This window comes from Phascolarctos cinereus, unplaced genomic scaffold (assembly GCF_003287225.1).
Source record: "Phascolarctos cinereus isolate Bilbo 61053 unplaced genomic scaffold, phaCin_HiC Scaffold_1;HRSCAF=81, whole genome shotgun sequence".
Classification (NCBI taxonomy): domain Eukaryota; kingdom Metazoa; phylum Chordata; class Mammalia; order Diprotodontia; family Phascolarctidae; genus Phascolarctos; species Phascolarctos cinereus.
In genome coordinates, this window is record NW_027555514.1 from 283280583 (window position 1) to 283302000 (window position 21418).

Genomic DNA, 21418 nt, shown 5'->3' on the forward strand with positions numbered 1-21418 from the left:
GCATTCACATGTCACTCCTGGCCTTCTCAAGCGCTGACCCGCTGTTTGTCTGTCCCCTCAGTGCTGAAGCTGCTGAAGATGGCCACTGGGATGCGAGCCCTGCTGGACACAGTGGTGCAGGCCCTCCCCCAGGTAAGGCGGTCCTCAGCCTCTCTCCCAGAGCATTGACCCAGGGCCAGGAGACAGGGTGTGAGTCTGAGCTCTGACCAGCCAGGTGGCCACAGGGTAAGTAATGTCCATGCTGGGCCTTAGCTTCCTCTTCTGAGAAATGAGGATTAAAAAGTCTCTTAGTAAAGGGTATATATGAGCTTAAAGCCAGGAAAGACCTGGGTTTGAATCCTACCGCCTACACTTAGCTGTTTGAAGTCATTTTGACAGCCCCAGTATACGAATCAATATAAGGAACACCAGCCCAGAAGCCTGGTCTTTCTCTGCCTTTTATTTACTGCTTCAGACATGGAGAGAAGTTGACATCTTTTTCTGAGCTGCCTTCCTGTTCCCAAAGCTCAGCTGCTCTGCCTCCCTGATGGTGCTAACAGCCTCAAATGCAAAGAGCCCATGTTATACCTCCATACAGCTCTCTCTTCTCAGGGATCTCATTCGGGATCCACATATCTGGCAGGGCCTGGGGTGAATCGCCGGCCAGTTCCTTTCTCTCCTCTGCGAGACTCAGTTTCCTCATCTTTAAAATGATGATAATATCTATAATACCTGCCTTCCATGGTGGCTGGGCAAATGGCATGAGCTTAATGTTAATAAAGTACTCTGTAAACCTTAAAGCTCTATAAAATGTTATTATTACTTTATTTTTATTATTTATATCATTAATTTAGCAGTAGTAGTGGTACTAGAAGTGGTAGTGGTGGTGGTGGTGGTGGTAGTAGTAGCAGTGGTAGTAGTAATAGTAGTAGTAGTAGTGATAGTAGTAATGGTAGTAGTAGTAGTGATAGTAGTAGTAGCAGTAGTAGTGGGATAGTGGTGGTGGTGGTAGTAGTATCATCTTATCTTCAGAGGAGCTCCAACAGAAATATTCCTCAGCCAGGTTACTATTCTTTTTTGTTTTGTGCCTAATGTCCTTCAGGCTCCTGCTGAGGTAGATAAAATGATTGCTGTTTGTAACTGAATGAATGTGTTGGGATATAGACTCGTCTTGTGCAGGCTTTCTGCCTAGCAGATGGGATGATGAGAATGGCTTAGATCTCCTCTCGCTCCCACATGGTTTTGACTTCTTCTACCGAGTCTATGGATCTGGGGAGTTTTTCATTCCAAACAGAGATTGGAGATTCTCTATGGGTCACTGTTATGTCGGGGTGATGAGTGATCATTTCATTAGAACAGAAGAAAGGCAGATGCTCAGAGCAATAATTCCCAAGGATCTCGTGATTTCAGTGATGCAGATATGTCCTCCACTGTTGCAGATTTCAACCCCTCTCTACCCTGGTGGAGAGTTTTAATGAGTTGCTGCAGGTAAACGAGTCACCGCCTTATGGCCAACCTGACAAGGAGATCCCCGCGCTAAGCTCAGCTAGTCTTGAGATACCAGGCAGTGGGTGGTTGCTGGGCCCATCCTGAAAGCATGACCAGTTGCCTAATAAGACAGTTCAATACTGCGATGGGTCCGTGATCTCATTGATATGGGTCGTTCCTCCGAGAGGGCAGTTCACAGATGACCCATGCTTGCCCTCTGGATTACAGATATAGAGCTGGGAGGAACCTCAGAGACCATCAAGTTCAGCCTCCTCATTTTACAGATGAGGAAACTGAGTCCCGGAGAAGGGTTATGACTTGCCTGGGTTCACATAGCTAGTAAAATGTTTGAGGTGGGATTTGAACTCAGGTCTTCCTGACTACAAGCATAACACTATTCTCTTCACCACGTTGCTTCTGTCTTGCACAGCTCTCATCCACGGCCTCTCGTGAATCCACCCCACAGGTTAGAGGGCCACCCAGGGTTTGGGGTATTATAATTCAGTCATATCTGACTCTGTGATCCCATTGGGGGTTTTCTTGGCACAGACTCTAGAGTACTTTGCCATTTCCTTCTGCAGCTCATTTTACAGATGAGGAAACTGAGGCAAACAGGTTAAGGGACTTGCCCAGGCTTGCACAGCTAGGAAGTGTCTGAGGCTGGATTTGAACTCGGGTCACCCCACTGCACAGTGATACATCTGAGTAGAAATATCTGGTGGGTGGCCATAGAAATGGGGCAGTAGAAAAGCATGAAGATGAGAGATGGAGGACCACACAGTGAGCAGGCCAGAATGGTTGGATTGCAGAGCCCGAGGAGGGGAGCGACATGTGAAAATGCTGCATTTTGATCCGGGGATGGCTGCATCCTGCCTCTGACATTCGCTCCCTCCGTAATCATGGACAAGTCATTTTTAATCAGCCCAGGCCTCGGTCTCCTCATCTGTGAAATGAGAGCGTTGGACAAGATGGCCTCAAAAGTCCCTTCCAGTTCTAGATTTATGACCATGTGGTTCTCATGACCAAAGATGTTGGCTGGGGAATCGTTCAGACAGAAATAATGGCAGAAGCCATGAGAATGGAAGGGAGGAGAGAGAAAGGGAGGGATATTTGCAGAGGGACCGACACAAAGCCTTGGATTATGGGAACCCAAGAAGATATAAGAGAGGGGTCAGAAGGGGTCACACACGGCACAATGGACAGGTAGCTGGCCTAGGAGTCAGGAAGGGCTTAGCTCTTGGGCCGCCTTTGACACGTCCTAGCTGTGTGACAGCTGGTAAAGCAGCCACTCAGGACCTCAGGTAATTCTTTCATAAGTTGGGGAGTGGGTGGTCATCCATTCTATAGAAGGAGCTTCCTCAATGGTCCAATGAAACCACAGGTCCTCTCCAAAGTGAGCTGACCAAGAGAGTGATCATGGTGGTAGGAGGAAGTGGCTCTTCCAATCACTCCACAAACATTTATCAGGCACTTACCCTGTCAGGTTCTCTCCTGGGAGTGGGGAGAGAGAGACGAAAGGCAAATGGTCCTTGGCCTCCATGAATGAGCATCTGTTCTATCAGAGGAGACAACAAACACAGAAATCCACAAGCTTCCCCGGCCCTGCCACCTGCCAAGTGGGCCCATTGCCCTTCCTAACAGGTCTGTGTTTCTTTCAGGTGGGAAACCTGGGCCTTCTCTTCATGCTCCTCTTCTTCATCTATGCTGCTCTGGGCGTGGAGCTCTTTGGGAAGCTGGGTAAGCAGGGAGGGGATGGGCAGGAGTAAGCAGGGGGAAAGTTTTCCCATTACATTGCAAGGTTAGCCACTCGCATGGGTCAAGTCTCAAGCTGGGAAAGAGTTGTCCCCTTCTTTCTGAGTCCTACCAAGGTGCCTTCAAAGGGGCAGCATGGAGCCATTAACCACAGACTGGAACCCTGGCTCTGATCTGGCTGAGCACCCAGGGAGCCATTATTTTGCCTCCTGGGACCTCCATTTGTTATCTGTAAATAAGGGGGATGTCTTAGGGCCCTTCTGGTTCGAGGTCTTATGATCTTATGATTATGGTTTGGGATTGTTGGGAAAAATCATTGGTTTTGTGCCAGGGGATGAGAGGTGGTTTCCTGTGGACACTCTAGGAAATCTGAGCTTGAGGAGATCTTTGGATAGTCTCTGGAATATCATGGAACCCAAGTGATAGGTGACCTTTACTCAAGGAAGAAAGCCCTGTGTCAACTGAAAGCGGCATGTGACTCTATTACTTGCTACTCGCATCACTTTTAACAAGGCAGTCCTCTTCTTTGGGCCTCAGTTTCCTTATTTGTAAAATGAGAAAGTAGGACTACATGTCCTCTGAGGTCCTAACCAGCTCTAGATCTGTGGTCTTAAATGTTTGGGAGAGAGACAGGGATGGAGGGGGAGACAGAGAGACAGGGGGAGAGAGAGAGAAGCAGAAAGAGACAGAGACAGAGAGAAAGGGAAGGAGAGATGGGGAGAGAGATGGGGGAGAGAGAGACAGGGGAGAGACACAGAGAAGAGAAGGAAAGAGAGAGAAGCAGAAAGAGACAGAGACAGAGAGAAAGGGAAGGAGAGACGGGGGAGAGAGACAGAGGGAGAGAGAGACAGGGGAGAGACACAGAGAAGAGAAGGAAAGAGAGAGAAGCAGAAAGAGACAGAGACAGAGAGAAAGGGAGACATAGAGAGGTAGCTGGATTTGGCTTCAGAAGACTTGAGTTTGACTCCCAGCTTCGCCCCTTAGTATTTGTGCAGCGCTGGACTAATCCCTTCCTTTATCCGGGCTCCAGTGTCTTTGCCTGTAAAGTGAGGAAGCTGAACTGAATAATCTCTAAGCTCCCTTCTCACTCAACCTCCTATGATTTCACTTCTGATTTGAATCCCTACAAAGGTGCCAGCTTTCATGTTACCAAGGCGGTATCTTCCTAATTCACCATAAAAACTCTCAGACTCCTCCATTTTGCATGAGAAGGGCCCCTCGAGACCACCCAACGTGGCCCCCTCTTTTTTTGGCTGTGGAAGCGGCCCAAGGGCTTCGCCAAGGGCACACGACCAGTGAGGGGCAGAAGTGGCGTCAACCCTAAGTCTGCTGCCTTCAGCCCCAGCCTTTCTACCACCCCAGGCTTCTTTCTTGAGTTTATTCTGCAATGAAATGTGCCAGACACACTTCAGAGAGCAGGAGGCTGGCCTGGCAGATGGCATTGTGCTGCCCACTCTCACCCACGGTCCCAGGAGGCAAGGATGACAGATCAGCCTGACCTAGGAATGAGGGTTCTCCCCCTCCCCCTGCCCAAAGAGTCTCCACTGGCCAGAGCAGGGTTTGCAGGGCTGGGGGAGCTTCAGTCCCCACCTAGGTCTGACAATGACAGCGGTCCCTTGCTACCTAGAATGCCAGCCAACCAGTGCAAGGAAGCCACTCATAGACCCAGAAGAGATAAGGGTCTGGGATGCTAAGTCCACTTCTTTTTTTTACATTCCAATTAAACATATTTTCGCATTAGTGATGTTGTAAGTAAGAGTTAGAACCGATAGGAGGAACCACCAGAAAGAGGAAACAAAACACAACAGAAGAAAAAAAGAGCAAATAGTCTGCTTCCATCTGCATTCAAACTCCACAGTTCTTTCTTTGGATGTGGAGAGCATTTTCCATCATGGGGCCTTTGGAGATGTCTTAGATCCTTGCCAAGTCCACTTCTAACATCGTTTTTCCTTCCCTTCCCAGTGTGCAGTGATGAGCACCCTTGTGAGGGCATGAGCCGCCATGCCACCTTCGAGAACTTCGGCATGGCCTTCCTCACGCTTTTCCAGGTCTCGACTGGGGACAACTGGAACGGGATCATGAAGGTAAACAGGGACTGAGAGGGAGGACCAGGCGGGAGGAGAAGGAGGAGGAAGGAAGGGATGGATAGAGAAAAGGAGGAAAGGAAAGATGGAGGAAAGAAGGGATGGACAGAATAAGGGAGGGAAGAGGAAGGGACAGGTGGAGAAAGGAGCGATGGATAGAAGCAAAGAAGGGAAGAAGAAAGGACAGGTAAATGGAGGGAGGAAGGAAGGAAGAAAGAAAAATAAACAAATTTTTGTTTAATTAATGGGTGAATTAATATAGGGGGAAAGATCCCTGAGCAGCAAGATTAGATATCCCAGATACAGAGAGAGAGAGAGAGAGAGAGAGAGAGAGAGAGAGAGAAGAGAAGAAGAAGAGAAGAAGAAGAAGAAAGAAGAAGAAGAAGAAGAAGAAGAAGAAGAAGAAGAAGAAGAAGAAGAAAGAGAGGAAAGGATAGATAGAGGAAAGGAGATAGATGAAGGAATGAAGGAGGGAGCAATGTTCCTCTCAGAATTCCCCAGGGTTGAGGGTGGGGAAAAGTTGAAACACAAAGCGATGAAAGGAATTTCAGTTTAGGTTGGGCCCCATTTTCACATTTTCAGCAATTCAATTCAACAAGCATTTATTAAACATCTACTGTATGCTGGGCACTATACCAGATGCTGGGATACAAAGACAAAAACCAGTCCTTGCCCTCAAGGAACTTCAAGTCCACTGGGGAAATGATCAGTGACTGATAAATCAAGACAAAATAAATACAAAGCAATTTCAGGGAGCAGCATGAACACTGGTGATATCTGGAAGGGCCTCTTGGGCTGAGCCTTGAAAGCCACCAAGGGTTTAAAGAGACAGAGATGAGCAAGGAAAGCTTTCTGGAATCAGTGACCCTACTTTGAAATGGCTTGAACACACCAGCAGGCCTTGCCTTCACTCTCCCCTCCACTTGTCTGCCTATCTACATTCCACTCAGTGAGATCTTAGGGAAGGTCATGTGTTCTAGTGGAGACAGTCCTAGGCCAAAGGCAGGAGGCCTGAGTTTTGGTCTCAGAATTCATTCATTCAGCAAACATTTCTTGAGTACCTGCTGTGAACAAAGCCCTGGGCCAGGCTCTGAGTGACACAGAAAGACAAATAAGACATCATCTGTGTCCAGAAGGTGGTTGAGACACCCATGCCAATAACTATCATACATATTACACATAAGCGTGTTGGGGACACAAAAAACAAAGTATCAGGTGAGGTCAGCAGCAGAACAGGACACCCACAGATAGAGCCACAGGAATGTATCTACATTGGGAACAAGACCCCTTGAGATAGAATGTAAACTGGCATCTTGAAAAGAGCCCTGGTTATGAGGGGGTGAATGCCAGCTCTGCCAGAGACTCAGGCTGGGTGACCTTAGCATCCCACTGCTCTCTGAGGGCCTCAGCTTCTTCATTTGTAAAATAAGAGTTGAACTCATTGGCCTTCCAAGGTCCCTTTTCACCCTAAAATTGCACGAGTCTGGGTTTCCAGTCCATGAGGAGCTGGACAGACTCGAGCCAGGGAGAGCTAATCACAGGGAATTTCCTAAAGTAGGTAGAGGAGGACGGAGACTAGGGAATAGTGGAGAGGAGGCTGGAAGTCCCCCAGCCCTTCTCCCGAGCCTCGTTGCCATGAAATTAATGGGGACAAGACCAAAAAAAAAAAAAAAGAGCCCAATGGAATGAACTGTGCCGTTGTCCAAGGTCTCCCCGCGCGGGCGCGGGGGTTCTGCCGTAGACTCACCTGGGCCGGTGGCGGCACAGCGGGTGAGACTAGCGCTTGTCCTCTGCCCCACCCAGGACACGCTGAGGGACTGCACCCACGACGAGCGCAGCTGCCTCAGCAACCTCCAGTTCATCTCGCCGCTGTACTTCGTCAGCTTCGTGCTCACCGCCCAGTTCGTCCTCATCAACGTGGTGGTGGCCGTGCTGATGAAGCATCTGGATGACAGCAACAAGGAGGCTCAGGAGGACGCGGAGATGGACGCCGAGATCGAGCTGGAGATGGCCCACGGCCTGTGCCCTCGGAGCTCGGGCTCCCCGGGCTCCAGCAAAGGCGGCGGCTGTGCGGCCGGCGCGGGGCCGCCCGCCGAGCCCGAGGCGCGCCGCTGCGTGCGCTGTTACTCCCCAGCACAGGTAGGGGACTCCCAGGGGCGCAGCCCTTACCGCCCTGGTGCGACCTGCCCGCGAGAACGGAGGGAGGACCGCGGCATCGCGGTATAGGAGCGCGGAATCGGCTGGCCCGAGATCCACGTTTGGGTGACGGCCAGCTCGGAGACCGGGGGAAGGGCAAAGGAGAGGGGGGCCGAGCTGGGCCGTGGGGGAGGGATTTCAGAGCGGAATTGGGGTTCGTGGAGTGAGTTAGCCCTCAGGGGCACGGTGGCCAGCAAACATGACTGGTGAGGACGGAAGGCTGACTGGCTGGCAGGAGGTGGATGGGGCCTTTGGAGCATCCCTGGGCTTTGAAGGCCAGGTCTGGTTTGGTGTGCACTGATGTGGGCCTGGGGGCCTGGCAGGGCAGGAGTAGTATGAAACCTCTCCCAAGATCAGAGGTGCTGGCCTCTTCTTTCAGAAGACTAGGCAAAACTTGGAAGTGCAGTCTAGTGCAGTGGGCAGAGCACCCACGAAGGATATGGGTTCGAATGATGGCTCCCCTGTTTACTAGCTGTGTGACCTAGAGCAGTTCCCCTCCCCTCCCTGGGCCTCAGTTTCCTTCTCTGTAAAATGAGCTGGTTAGACTAGGTAACCCCCAAGTCTCCTCCAAGTCTGGATCTTATAAACTCCCAACACTACCCCAGGTCCCAGAAGGCCGTGCCCCTCACCTCCACTTCCTTGCACTTCCCCCAGATTCCCACAGAGCATCGATGTTCTGCTCTGGCTCCTTCCAGTAATTTCTCCCCTCCTCCTCCCCACCCCCTTCCTTCTCGTCCCCCCCTAGGAGAACTTGTGGCTGGACAGTGTCTCTTTAATTATTAAGGACTCCTTCGAAGGAGAGCTAATGATGATTGATAACCTGTCCGGCTCCGTCTTCCACCATTATTCCTCCCCGGCCGTGTGCGAGAGGTGTGATCATGACCAGCAAGAGGTAACATATGGGCAGGGGTGCTGGGGGGAGGGGGCCACTCCCCCACCCCACCCCCAGCTGGCACAGGCTTAGGCAGCAGCTTGGGACCTGCTCCGTGACCCAGCTCCCTTCAGGGTTGGCCAGTGTCTTCCTTAGCAGAGTCCGTTGGGGAGGGACCATGGGATAAGAGGGCAGAAAGGGCGTGGGGGGCAGCCCCACTGTGGGCCCCTTCTATCCATTGGTACTTGGCTACGACTTCTGGAGACTTGAGTTCAAGTGCTGACTCCATGCTGTGTGACCTTGGGCCAGTTATGTGACCTGTCTGGGTCCTATTTTCTTTGTATGTTAAACAAGGAATGCAGTCCCTGTCTGACCCTGCCCTGGCTACCTCAGGGGGCTGTTGTAAGAAGAGAATGAGGCAATAGACTGGGAATGGGGATGGGAGAAGGTGGTCAGAACCACCAGCTGTTATTGTAACTGGGGCAAATGGCATGGAATGTGCCTTCAGGTCAAGTCTTTTAAAGACTTGAGTTGGGGAGTAAGAATGGGGGACATGGCAAGCTAGAGATATGACAGCTGCTAGAGAAGCTGGAGCTGGGTGCCTAGGATGTGGCCAGTTGGAGTCAGAAGAAGTAACCTCACTACATGGTAGCTTCCTATTTTAACTAATTATTCTTCCTAACTAGGTATTAAGCTTGTTTTTAGCTCTGGAAAGACTGCAAAGACTATCAAGCACCTTCTAAATTGTGGCACCCTGGGTCACAGCTCTGGTTGCCCTGCCCTAGTTATGGGTCTGCCAAGGGTTCATGCCAAGATGGTTGTCTTTCTTGACCTCTTGAAGTGATCTTGATTTTGGGCATTTCTAATGACCTGATGGGGCTTTCCTTGTCCCCAGAACAGAATAGAAGAGAGAACCCTGGATTAGGAGCCAAGGAGAACCAAATTTGAGTCTTGGTTCTACCATTAACACCCAGTGTGACATTGGGCAAAGCATAATCCATCTCTGGGCCTCAGGTTTCCCATAAGAAAAATGAGGGGGTTGAACTGGTCCCTTGCAGCTCTAATAATCTGCCCCATCCCCAGCTCTGACATGCCCTGTTCTAAGGCCCCTCCCAGCTCTGACATTCCCTGTTCTAAGGTCCCTCCCAGCTCTGATATTCCCTGTTCTAAGGCCCCTCCCAGCCCTGACATTCCCTGTTCTAAGGCCCCTCCCAGCTCTGACATTCCCTGTTCTAAGGCCCCTCCCAGCTCTGATATTTCCTGTTCTAAGGTCCCTCCCCCTTCTGACATTCTGTGTTCTAAAGTTCCTTCACTGGTGCATCCCTGGGGCAGCCTCTTCTGGTCCCAGCCTGTAGCTCTGTCTGCTGACTTCGAAGTTTCCTTTCCAAGGGACAGGAGGCAAAGGCATCCTCCTATCCTAGCTTGGGAGGAAACTCCTTCCTGCTCCATGAAGGAGAGCCTTCTGCTTCTCTAGCTGTAGTGTGCCAGCCACCAGCCCCACTCAGGCAGAAAACCTTTCTCTTGTTCTGCTGTTTGATCAGATATCTCATCTCACCCTCTCCTTCTATTGATACTGTTTCCAGCTGAAGGGCGGCCCTCCCTGACTTTGTGCAGTCCAGACCCTGGCCCAAATGGTTCTAGAGTATTTGGAGAAAGTAGATCAAATCCAGAGAGAACTGGGTGAAAACTCATCCTAACCCAGTCTCTGAGTTCAGAAAAATAGCTTCCTTTCTCCAGGCTTATTTCCTCACATGTAAAATTTGGAGATTCAACCGGATGGCCAGAGGCCTGGAAAGTTCCTTTTCAGCTTTAAAATCCCAGAATTTCATGACTCCTCAGATATGGTCCTTTTCCCTAAGATGCCTGTAACAGCCTGTGGAAGGGTGGGAGAGGGTGCTTATGACCTCTTCCCGTCTCCCCTGGTTCTCTCTCCCTCCAAACCCAGCAATGGCCTTGTGGGTGGGATTAGCATGAGACTTCTCTCTACCCTCACGACCTCCAACCCCAACTGTGACTCACTAGGTGGTTACAGCATCATGGATCCAGATCTGGAAGATCAGAGACCATTTATTTCAACTTCTTAGTTTTACAAAGGAGGAAACTGAGGTTCATTGAGGTTAAGTGTCTTACCCAAGGTCACCCAGGTGGTAAGCATCAGAAGCAAGATTTGAACCCAGGTCCTCTGACTACAGAGTCAATGTTCTTTCCACCATAACCACTGCCCTCCCGGACCTCCTTTTGACCACCCCTCAGCCATCCCTCAAGCTCAGTGATGGCTCCGTGACTACTCCCCATCCCTCCTCCCACAAGCCCAAGGATGGCTATCTGAAAAATGTCTATCTCATCATTTACTTCTAGTTTATAAATTAGACCACATCATTGGCCTTCTAACTGGTCCTTGCATTGATCAGAGTCCCTATGTCTTTCCAGGTTGTTTCCCCTCTTATTTTTGTGGCTGGCCATTGTCTAGATAATTCTCTTGGTTCTTCCTACTTCTGTTTGCATCAGTTCATACAAGTCTCCCCGAGTTTCTCTGAATCTAGCCTGTTTGCCTTTACTCACGGTATGGAACTACCCCATTTCATTCATATGTCATAATCAGTTCAGCCATTCCCTCCACTACTGGGCACCCAATTTTCCCTAGTTCTTTGCTCCTGGAATGGTGATATATAACAATAAATATTTCTTTTTCTTGCCTCCTTTTGTAACCCCCTGCCCTTACCCACCTCCCAAGCCCACTGAGGGCTGAGCAGGTGGTCTGTGACTTCTTTCAGGTCCAGCTGGCTGAGATGGAGGCCTTCTCCCTGAACTCAGACAAGTCCTCGTCAATCCTGCTGGGGGATGACGTGAGCCTGGAGGATCCCCCAGCATGCCCTGTGGCCTCCAAGGAGGTCAAGGTGAGAGAAGGATAAGTGGGAGGGAGGGCTGAACAGAACTGCCCCCCCGACTGTGAGAGGTTGCACCCGTCCTTGGGATTCTCTTCAAACTCACATTGTGTTGAAGCTCTTGGTATCCAACATGGCACCCCACATAAAATCAGGAGAACTGGATGCTTAGCCCCAGCGCTTCTACTAGCCAGCTGTGTGACCCTAGAAAAATGACTCACCTTCTCTGTGTTTCAATTTCTTCATCTGCCAAATGGGATAAATAATTCTTTCTTCGTCTTCCTCACAGGGTAGTGAGGAGGACAAGGTGAGGTCATGGGTACGAAAGAGTCTCTGAAGAAGAAATTCTATTCCTGACAGACATCAATGGGGAGCAGCTGGGGAGGGGAAATCGGTATCCACTGAACTGAGCAGGGGGCTGCTCATTTCAGGTTTAGATCCAGGCTTGAGGTGGGGAAAAAACCAGAACAGGATTAATTATCTCCAGATCACCCCAGACGGTGACACCTGGGAACGGGGGAGCTAAGCAGTCACCCTCACAACATCTGACGTTTTAACAGCCCTCTCAGGTTTGCAAAGTCCCTCGGCAAGGTTTTCTCATTAGGGCCTCACTACAACCTGGTGAGAGGGGTGCTATTCTAATGAAGAAACTGAGGCTGGAGAAGTAGAGTGGTGGGTCTCAGGCCATCCAGACAGCAAAGGTCATTGGCAAGATTGGAGCCCAGGTGTGCCAGAATCCAAGCCCAGAGCTCTGTGCCTACGCCATGCCACTTGCGTTAGAGAGTGGGCTTTTTTCTCATTGGGAAAGAGCAAGATGAAATTAAAGCCTGTTTCACCTTCCCCTCCTTCATACATCCCAGTTCTTACCCACTGTCCAAGCCTGCACTTTGTTAGCCATCATAAGCAAACTTGGAAGGGAGGGAGGAAGACAGCACAGTAAAATGGAAAAGGCACTGGATCTGGAGTCCACAGGACCTGGGTTCAAGTTCTTGGTCAGGCACTTCTTTCCTCTGTGAGCCTGGGCAAGTCACTTCTTTTCCCTGGCCTCAGTTTCCTCATCTGTAAAATGAGGGAGCAGACTTTCTGGACCCAGAGGTCCCATACAGCGCTACAGCCTTGTCTCTGTGATCCCACGATTCATTGATCGAGCAGGTAAAACCCTCTTCACCTGGGAGCCCCCAGCTACCTAAAGGTACAACTTCTCCAAAGCCAGCAAAAAACAAGCTAGTCTACCAGACATCCCCGACTCTGCCAACGGCACCAGTGCCCTCCCAGTCACCCAGAGCCAACCTTGGCTCCTCCCTGTCCCCGGCCCCCAAGACCTGTCGGAGCAATTGCCCAGGCCCGTTTCCAAAACATCCGCCCTCCTCCCCAGTCTTGTGGCCAGCCCCCAGTTCAGTCTCATATTCCCTCTCCCCTGGACCATTGTAATGGCCTTCTGATGCGAACATGGGGATCCCACCCTTGGGAGGTGGTGGCAGTCCCAGAACCCTAGGATTTTGAAATTCAGCCTGGGCTGTAGCTGAATTACTCTGTCGTCACAGATTCACCATCTAATAAACAAGCCCCTTACCACGCCCGTCCACGGCTCACAAGGCCAAGGAGGAGGAGACCAGACACCCTGAAACGGTTCCTCCTTCTCGACTCTTAGAAAGCTTCCTGAAGGTCTAGAGCCCAGGTCAGCCCACGTAAAATGCCCATGTGAGTGGAGACCCCCTGAGATCCGTGGATGGTACAGCTCTAGTCTTTGTCACCCCCTGAAGGTTCCCTTGGTCTGGGTCTACCCAAGTGACTTCCCTTCCCTGGGCTTTAGCTTACTTCTGTGTAAAATCAGGGGCTGGACCACATGTCCTCGGGGGTCTCCTCCAGCTCTGACGTGAGCTCTAATGTAACCCATGGTGACGGGTAGCTCATGACTCCCCCAGTCTGGTGAAGAAGACTGAAGTCCCTGCCCTCAGGGAGCCTCCAGTCTCATGGGGAGAGATGAGTCCCCCACACTCAGGTGGCCCCAGTTTGATGATGGAGCCTGGACAGACCCATCGTAAGAGCTCAGAGCTCTTGGTAACTTCCCCATCGGGAGTCCTACCTTTCAGTCAGCCAAGCAGTGAGATCTTCTTTGTGTGAATACTTCTGGAGGGAAGCCAGCTGTTTTCTCACACACACAACACACACACACACACACACACACACACACACACACACACACCCTTTCCCCATTCCTTCTGCCTGCCACTGCTAACTCCCCACTTCTATCCTCTCTATTTTTAAACCAGAAATGCTCATCTCTTCTGCATTCTCCTCACCCTCCCCAGGGTCCTGGGTCCTTTCCTGTGACCCAAACAGAGGGTTCCCCTCCCCTAATGGCAGAAAGCTCTGCCCTGGGAGTGGGGGAGTGGGGGAAACTGGAAAGCCAAACATTTGAACTAACAAAGAATCCTAAAGTTCTAGACATCGAGTTGGAAGAGGAAGGAACAGAGGGCCAGAGAGGTGATGTAAAGGAGGGACAGAGGCTAAGAGCCTTGCACTTGGGGTGAGCAGGACCTGAGTTCAAATCTCACCCCAGGTGCTTTCTAGCTGTATGTCCTTGGGTAAATCACTTAACTTCTCTCAGGCTCAGTTTACTTATTTTTAAAATGGAGGTAATCATACCCCCTACCTCACAGGATTGTTTAAGGGCCAAATAAGGTAATGCATGAAACAAGTGCTCTGTAAACCTTAAATACTAGTTAATATGTAATTATATTTTTGTTATTATTGTATAGTTAATATGTTACCATATTTACTACACAGCATTAGGTGACAGCATTAGGATTTGAATCCAGGGCATAGTATCTTCTCCTTGGAGCTGGAAGGGATCTTAGAGGCCATGAGGCTCAGAGAATAAAATGACTTGACCAAGGTCCTACAGATAGTAAGCAGCAAACTTGGTCTCACGGTTACAAATCCAGTTTTCTGGGAGCCAAGTAATACATGGGTTTCCTGCTTGTTAAATAATCAGACTATATCAGAATGTATTTATCATTGAAACTAGACAACATAATTTAATCTTTGAAGTGCAATATAGTGGAAATAGCTCTGGATTTGGAGTCAAATCCCAAATCTCCCACTTACTGCCTCTGTGACCCTAGGCAAGTCCCTTGACACACGGGCCTCAGTTTCCTCATCTGTAAAATGAGAGGGTTGGACGGGTGGCCTCTGAAGTCCCTTCTCTCTCTCAAATTTGTGATCTAATGAATAGTCCCTGTGACACACATAGTACAAATATGGTCACCTCCATTTTGTGGATGAGGTAACAACCTCTGTGTCAAACATTTTATAGAGCATCCATCACAGAGAAACTCTGCTAGAGTCTCAATGCAATTCAATTTGATAAACATTTATCACATACCTGCTATGTGCAGGGCACCAAGCTCTGTCTGCAAAGGTAAAATCCTGCCCTCAAGCAGCCACAGATTTAGGAAAGGTCCTTTTTAAGACCCTTTTACATCAAGGCAGTAGCGATCTACAGCTGGGACAGGGCTCCCTTCTTCCGTGTATTATCACTCCCTGTGATTCCAACCCGTGTCAGAAACAATAGTTTCTTGTACATGGCTTACCAACATTCATAACTTCCTAAGTAGAAAGTTGGCTCCTTGAGGTTAGGGGCCGTTTTATTTTTGCCCTGGTATCTCTCGTGCCCAACACAAAGGCTCCAACACAGTATGATCTCCTTTGAGCCTGGCATTAAGACAAGAATAGGCCAGATTGGGGATTATTGACCCATTTGACAGATGAAGAAACTGGAAATCAGAGGCATTTAGAGTCTTGCCAGGGTCCACACAGTGACAGAGAACAAAGCCAGCAGCAGGGCCAGGTCTTCTGATTCTTTATCCAGCGCTCTCTGCATTGGAAACTGCCGCATCCCTGATGTCAAAGCCCCTTCAGCCTCTTAATCTGCCCTTCCTTCTCCAGCAGGGAGAGTCAGAGACTCCTGACCCTATCAAGATCGGGGACTTGGGAGAATGCTTCTTCCCGCTGTCCAACACAGCTGTCTCAGAGGCCCCAGAGAGCTACCTGTGTGAGATGGAGAAGGACCCCTTCAATCCTGTCCAGTCCTGGCTGAAACATGAAAGCAGTCAGGGTGAGGAGGGTTCCTGCCACTATTCCAGGGGTGAAGGGCGGCCCCGCTTCTGAGGAATCCTAGACTCTGCCAAGCTAGAAGAGACCTCAGAGGCCATCTGGCCCAACCCCTACTCAATGCATGAACAATGTCCCCAAAGAAGGGCCATCTAGCCTTGACTTGGATATCCTCAGTGATGGGGAGCTCACCCTGATAGTTAGAAAGCCTTTCCTCAGATCAAGCTCAAACCTGCCTCTCCACCACTTCTATGTGGGAGGGTACTATAAGGAGACCAATTCTCAGAGCCCAGCCCTGGGGTTCCTGTCAGAAACAGAGTCCAAGGCTGAGCCCTGGGAGTGGAGAGTATTGGGATCATAGGTGGGGTGGCTGTTGGCCTTTTCCATCTGGCAGTGGCCAGTTCTAATCCTCCCTTCCCTGATGGCTACGTCATCGCTGTTCTGAAAGCAGAGGGGAGAGTCTAAACATTCCGGAGGGGGCGCTGGCCTAGCTCAGAGGACCCACAAAGCCTGTCCCCCAGCCCACTCCTCTGCTCAGAGTGAATTATGCCCCCTCACAGTGGTGGCAGCAGCCCCAGCCCCTGGGAGGGTCTCACCCTTGGGACCTCTTTTCTTTCTGCTCTGACAGTTCCTGCCAGTCCTTTCTCACCCGATGCTGCCAGCCCTCTCTTGCCCATGCCCGCAGAGTTCTTCCATCCAGCTGTGGCCAGCAGCCAGAAGGCCGAGGAGAAGGCCACCTGCAAGGGGACCCTGCCCAAGATCTCCCTGCAGGGCTCCTGGGCATCCTTACGATCTCCAAGCGTCAACTGTGCCCTCCTCCGACAGGTAGGGGCCGGGGCCCAGCCTAGCTTCCCTTGTGCTGCAGAGGCAAAGGTGGGCAGGTCATGGAGATGGGGGCCAGCTCCAGCTTAGAGGTGGTCACCCAGAGGGTTAGGCCTGTCTGCCACATTCAAGTCCGGTTAGCAGATGGTGGAAGCAGCCATCCCCCAGAGTTCAGAGAAGGGCGGCCACAGAGGCTCTCGGGGCGGGCTGGCAGGAAAGCCCAGCACTGGCACCCAGAAGGCTAGGGCAGGGGCAGAGTCAGAGGTCCCACCTTGACCAAGCTGCTCACGGAGCCTCAGTTTCCTCATTTGTAAAACAAGGCAGGGGGAGATTGAATGACCTCCAGGCTGTCTTCCAGCCCAAAGCCTGTGATCTTCTAGACTACAGAAGAGGTGAGGCCGCAGGGTGCAAGAGCGGAAAGAGCGTTGGCTGTGGGCCACGAGGAGCTGGGTTCAGATCCCAGCTTTGCCACCGACTTTAGTGTGACCTGGAGCAAGATGCTTTCTCTCTCTGGGCCTTGGTTTCCCCTTCTGTAAAATGATCTCCAAGGTCGCTTCCAGCTGGAGATCAGGGAGCCGAGCTCAGGCTGCATCATGGTCTCTCGAGGCTGGCCATACTGGTCTCTTGCTGTTTCCCACACAACATCCTCTCTTCTCCAGGCCTTTGTACCAGCTGCCCCCACTCACCCCTAAATGCACGCCCTCACTTCACCTTGAAGAGTCCCTGGTGTCTGTAGAGTGCAGCTCAAGCCTTGCGTTCCCGAAGCCTTTCCTGGGCCTCCTGGAAGCCGGTCGCCCCCTCCCGATAGTGTAAATATTGTGTCTGTATTTATACGTGTGTATTTATACATACCTATATCTTTATAGACACATACTTGTATGTTTGTACATATATTTATACACATTTACATACATTTATACCTATACACGTATTTATACATGTATAAATACCTATTAATACATGTTTATACATACAGATATGTTTATACATATGTATACATGTGTACATGCCCTTATACATATACACATATTTCTATGTATTTATGCATATTTATATTGATTTATACCTATGCACATATATTTATACATATATGTTTATATACACATCTTTATACATATATCAATACATATTCTTACATGTCTTATATATGAATATTTATACATATACACAGAGGTATACACACATGCATGTGTATTTATACATACACACACATATATTTATACACATATGCATGTCTTTATACACACACATACATATTTATACAGTTTGCATATATGTGTGTGTACATGTTTACATACATTTATACCTGTACACACATATATTTATACATATGTATTTATGTGTACATTTTTATGCACATATAAATACATATTCACACATATATTTGTATACATAGACACACATCTTTATGCCCCTATACATACATATTTATACATATCTATACGTATTTATATGTGTACATGCATTTATATACACATCTATACATACGTGTACATATGCATGTACACGTTGTTTCCCTTGCTACATTGTATGCTCCTCGAGGGCAGGGACTGTTCTATCTTGTCTGTGTGTCCTCAGCATCCATAGCAGTGCTTGGCACATAGGCTCTTCGACACTTATGCGTTGACTGAACAGGCATTGCAGGGGCAAAACATTCCTATGCCCATGAACGTGACGTGGCCCAGTATTTACCCTGATACTTGGCAACTTCAGTGCCGGTGTGAGCTTGGAGGATGACAATAAAGTCTATTTTGGAAAATATGATTCAGGATGAAGAAATAAAAGAGGTCTTGTCGATGACTCAGAGGTCTCATGTGAATATGTCATGAGCATTCTATTCAAGGAGAGAATGCTGAACATGGCAAACACTGAACAGCCTGATGAAAAGTGAAAGTGCCCGTATCTTAGCAGACAGGAAATGGCTGGCTGGGGAGGTGGGGGGAGGAGTGCTGACTCATTTCGGAATCAACTCTCCATGTGCGTGTGGTTGGACGATCCACTGGTTAGAGCGAAGGTCAAAGTGAAGCTCACGTCAGGAGAAAGGACAAAGATGAAATGCCTCTGATGTGATCTCAGCAATTCAACAGGCTATTGACTGAAAAAACGGGAAACTGATGAAAGTCTCCTTTCCTTGGAAAAATCCAGGCCCTGCTTGGGGGGCATCAGCGTAGATCAGCACCTTGGACAGCGTTGGGCAGACTGAGCTCATACCCTCAGCTGAGCCCATAGCTGGCGGGGGAGAAGAGCAGGCGGGATTGCCCTTGGAAAATGGTGGGAGCCCGAGCTGCTCCTGGCACCGAGGTCAGTCTCCTTCCACCATTGTTCCCTACCCAGGGATGCTCAACAGTTCAAGAGGATGGAATGCCATGATCTCAATCACTCAGTCAGCAAGAATTTAGTGAGCGCCTACTGTATGCCAGCCACTAAGTGCTGAGAATACAAAGATACAGATGAAACAGTCCCTGCCCTCAAGGCGCTTACAGTCTATCAGGGAAAGCCACGAGATCTGTTAAAGTGTCCAAGCGTTCTCACAGCGTCGTAGGATCCTAGAGCGAGGGCTGGAAAGAGCCCTCGCAGGTCACGCAGTCCAACCCATAGCGGAGGATACCGCAGCCAAGAGAGGGAGGTGAAATCGTCACCATCCTAGGTCCTACTCATATGGTGCTTAGCATGTGCCAGGCGCTTCACAGTCGCTACTTCATTTGGTCCTCGAAATAACCCTGAGAGGTGGGTGCTCTTATTATCCCCATTTTACAGATGAGGAAATTGAGGCAAACTGAGATCGAGTGATTTGCCTAGGGTCACACAGCTAATAAATGTCTGGGGCTGGATTTGACCTCGGGTCTTCCTAACTCTAGACCCATCCATTGTGCCACTGGCTGCCTAAGGTCTCATAAGAAGTAGGTGCCGGAATGGACAGAAGAGAGGGAGAGCTGGAGGAGGAAAAGGGGCCGAGAGAGAAAGACGGATAAAGGAAGGGAGGGAGGGAGGAGAAGGCAAGAGAGAGAATGAGAGAGAGAAAAAGAAAGAGAAAGAAGGACAGAGACAGAGAGAGACTTGAGGGAGAGAGAGAAAGCCAGAGGAAAAGAGGCGGGGGAAGAGAGGAGGGGAAAAGACTGATTTCTTTTCACCCTTACAATCTATGTCACACATGCAGTGCTCAGCTCAGGGCCAGGCACCAGGGGTCCTTGAATACATACTTAGAATTAAGAACTGGAAGAAAACTTGGGTTTTATTTTGTTCTGTTTTGTATCTCAGAATTCTAACTGTCTCATTTGGACAGAGGAAGAGCCTGAGGACCAGAGGGGGGAGTCTGTTTATCTGGGGGCACACAGTGAAATAGGGACAGAATGGCTAGGACAGCTTGGGGGTGAAGGCCGGGCCTCTCCCAAGAAGATGGCCCAATAGGTGTCCATGTGTGGTGGAAACAGCATGCTAAGCTCCAGAGTCTGAAGACTTGGGTTCAAATCCTGGCTTTGCTTCTGCATGCCCTCAGGCACCTGTTTTCTCCTCCACCAGCTCTGTCTCCCCCCATCTCATTTCTCTCTCTCTTAGACCACAGAGAGCGACACCTCCCTGGACAACAGCCGGAGCAGCGGCTCGGTGGGAAGCCTCCAGACCACGCTGGACGACAGCCTGAATCTCAGCGACTCTCCCCAGTGCACCCTGGACCTCCCCTCCGCCCTGTGCCCCGGGCTGCCCGGCCCCCAACGCCAGGGCCCACAGAACTGTGGTGGCTGCTGCCCTCTCTCCAGCCTCCCGGCGCAGGAGCCTGCGAGGCCGCGGCCTCTTCAGCCTGCGAACCCTGCGAGGCCACCAGCGCAGCCACAGCAGCGGGGGCAGCACCAGCCCTGGCTGCACCCACCACGACTCTATGGACCCCTCCGACGAGGAGGGGGTGGGCAGCAGCCTCCAGGGTGGAGGCACCAATAGCAGCGAGCAGTCAGAGACCCTCAGCAGCCTCTCGCTCACGTCCCTCTTCTCCCCCGCCCTCCCACCCCCAGGCCTTCGGCTGGCTAAGCGGTGTAACAGCACCAGCAGCCTGTCCACAGTGGGCCCCTTGTCCTCCGCCAAGGGACCCCTGCCTCCCCTGGGGACTGAGGGCGTGCAGCCCTACTCCGTCGATCCCAGGGGCTTCCTGTCTGCACCCTCCTGGGGGACAGACTTCTGCAAGGACCACCACTCAGCCGGCGAGGAGGCCCAGGGGCCAGATGCCCACCCACGCAAGCAGCCTCCCCGGATGGAGTTTGAGGCAGGGGTAGCCAAGAGGAACAGATGAGGTTCTCTGGCCCCGGGGGGTGCAGGCCGAGGAGCGGTTGTGGCAGGGGTGCCCAGCGGGGGAAGGCCATTCACTGTGGCTGTCGCTTCCAAACTCCCACCGCAGTGAGCGAGCGAGAGTCTACCAGGGTCCCGGCCGGGGGTCAAACACACTTACCTCAGGCACACGGGAGACTGAAGGGACGTGCCCGTGAGCTGGAAGTCTTGTGGGCAGTGGGGACGGAAGAGCCAGGGGCAGCTCAGCTCGGGTGGCGGCCTCTAGCCAGATGTGGAGCCAGATGAGGCCCTTTCGTGTATATATATATATACATATATACATATATATACACACACAAAGACATATATATTTATTTATTTTTTTTACTGAAAGCTTACGACTTCCAGAAAGTGTTGAGAATAGAGAGGGGGTGGGATGGGGAGGTGGGGAAATGTTTGAGAAACAAAACTCGTGGAGAAGCAGCGGGCACGAGAACAGGAGGCAAGCAGGGTGGCCGGGTCCCTGCCCTTGGCGGGCCCTGAGGCCATCCAGTCTGTGCAGGGGCCATCTGGGGCAACCCACTGAGGCTGCCAGCACTCCTGGGAAGGGTGAGGTTTTTGTCCTTTCATTCTTGATTGTATTTCAGGAGCCCCAAAGGCTCGAGAACCCTATTTAGCAAATAGGTACATATATTTTTTTTGTAGCTAAAACAAAAACAAAAAAAAGTGAAGGGAAGAAGGGTATTTTTCCAGTAGTAGGAGAGAGGAGGTGGACTTGTGTCCCTGGGTTAGCCGTAGCTAACAGAGCCACGTGGTGTCAGGATGGGCCCACCAGCCTGATCCAAGCAGGGGACACCAGAGACTCAGAAAGGTAGGTGACCTACCCAAGGTCACTCAGGGCGTTGCTGAATGATGGAGCGTGGATCCAAGCCTAGTCTCTGGAGCCTTTTTGACATGGAGCCCAGCATTCT

The 21418-nt window shown here is 50.6% G+C and overlaps 1 protein-coding gene across 1 annotated transcript in view; it reads left to right on the top strand.

Annotated features, from left to right (window-relative positions):
- Positions 1-20811, top strand: part of CACNA1I (calcium voltage-gated channel subunit alpha1 I) — a gene marked incomplete at its 5' end in the record, with an annotated part of 153770 nt that extends 132959 nt beyond the window's left edge. Inside the window, 10 exon segments of the mRNA XM_020982659.2 lie at positions 62-132; positions 3126-3204; positions 5182-5303; positions 7107-7442; positions 8245-8391; positions 11145-11267; positions 15207-15375; positions 16000-16196; positions 19749-19909; positions 19911-20811. Coding sequence (XP_020838318.2) covers positions 62-132; positions 3126-3204; positions 5182-5303; positions 7107-7442; positions 8245-8391; positions 11145-11267; positions 15207-15375; positions 16000-16196; positions 19749-19909; positions 19911-20472 — 1967 coding nt within the window.
- Positions 20812-21418: the final 607 nt, after the last annotated feature.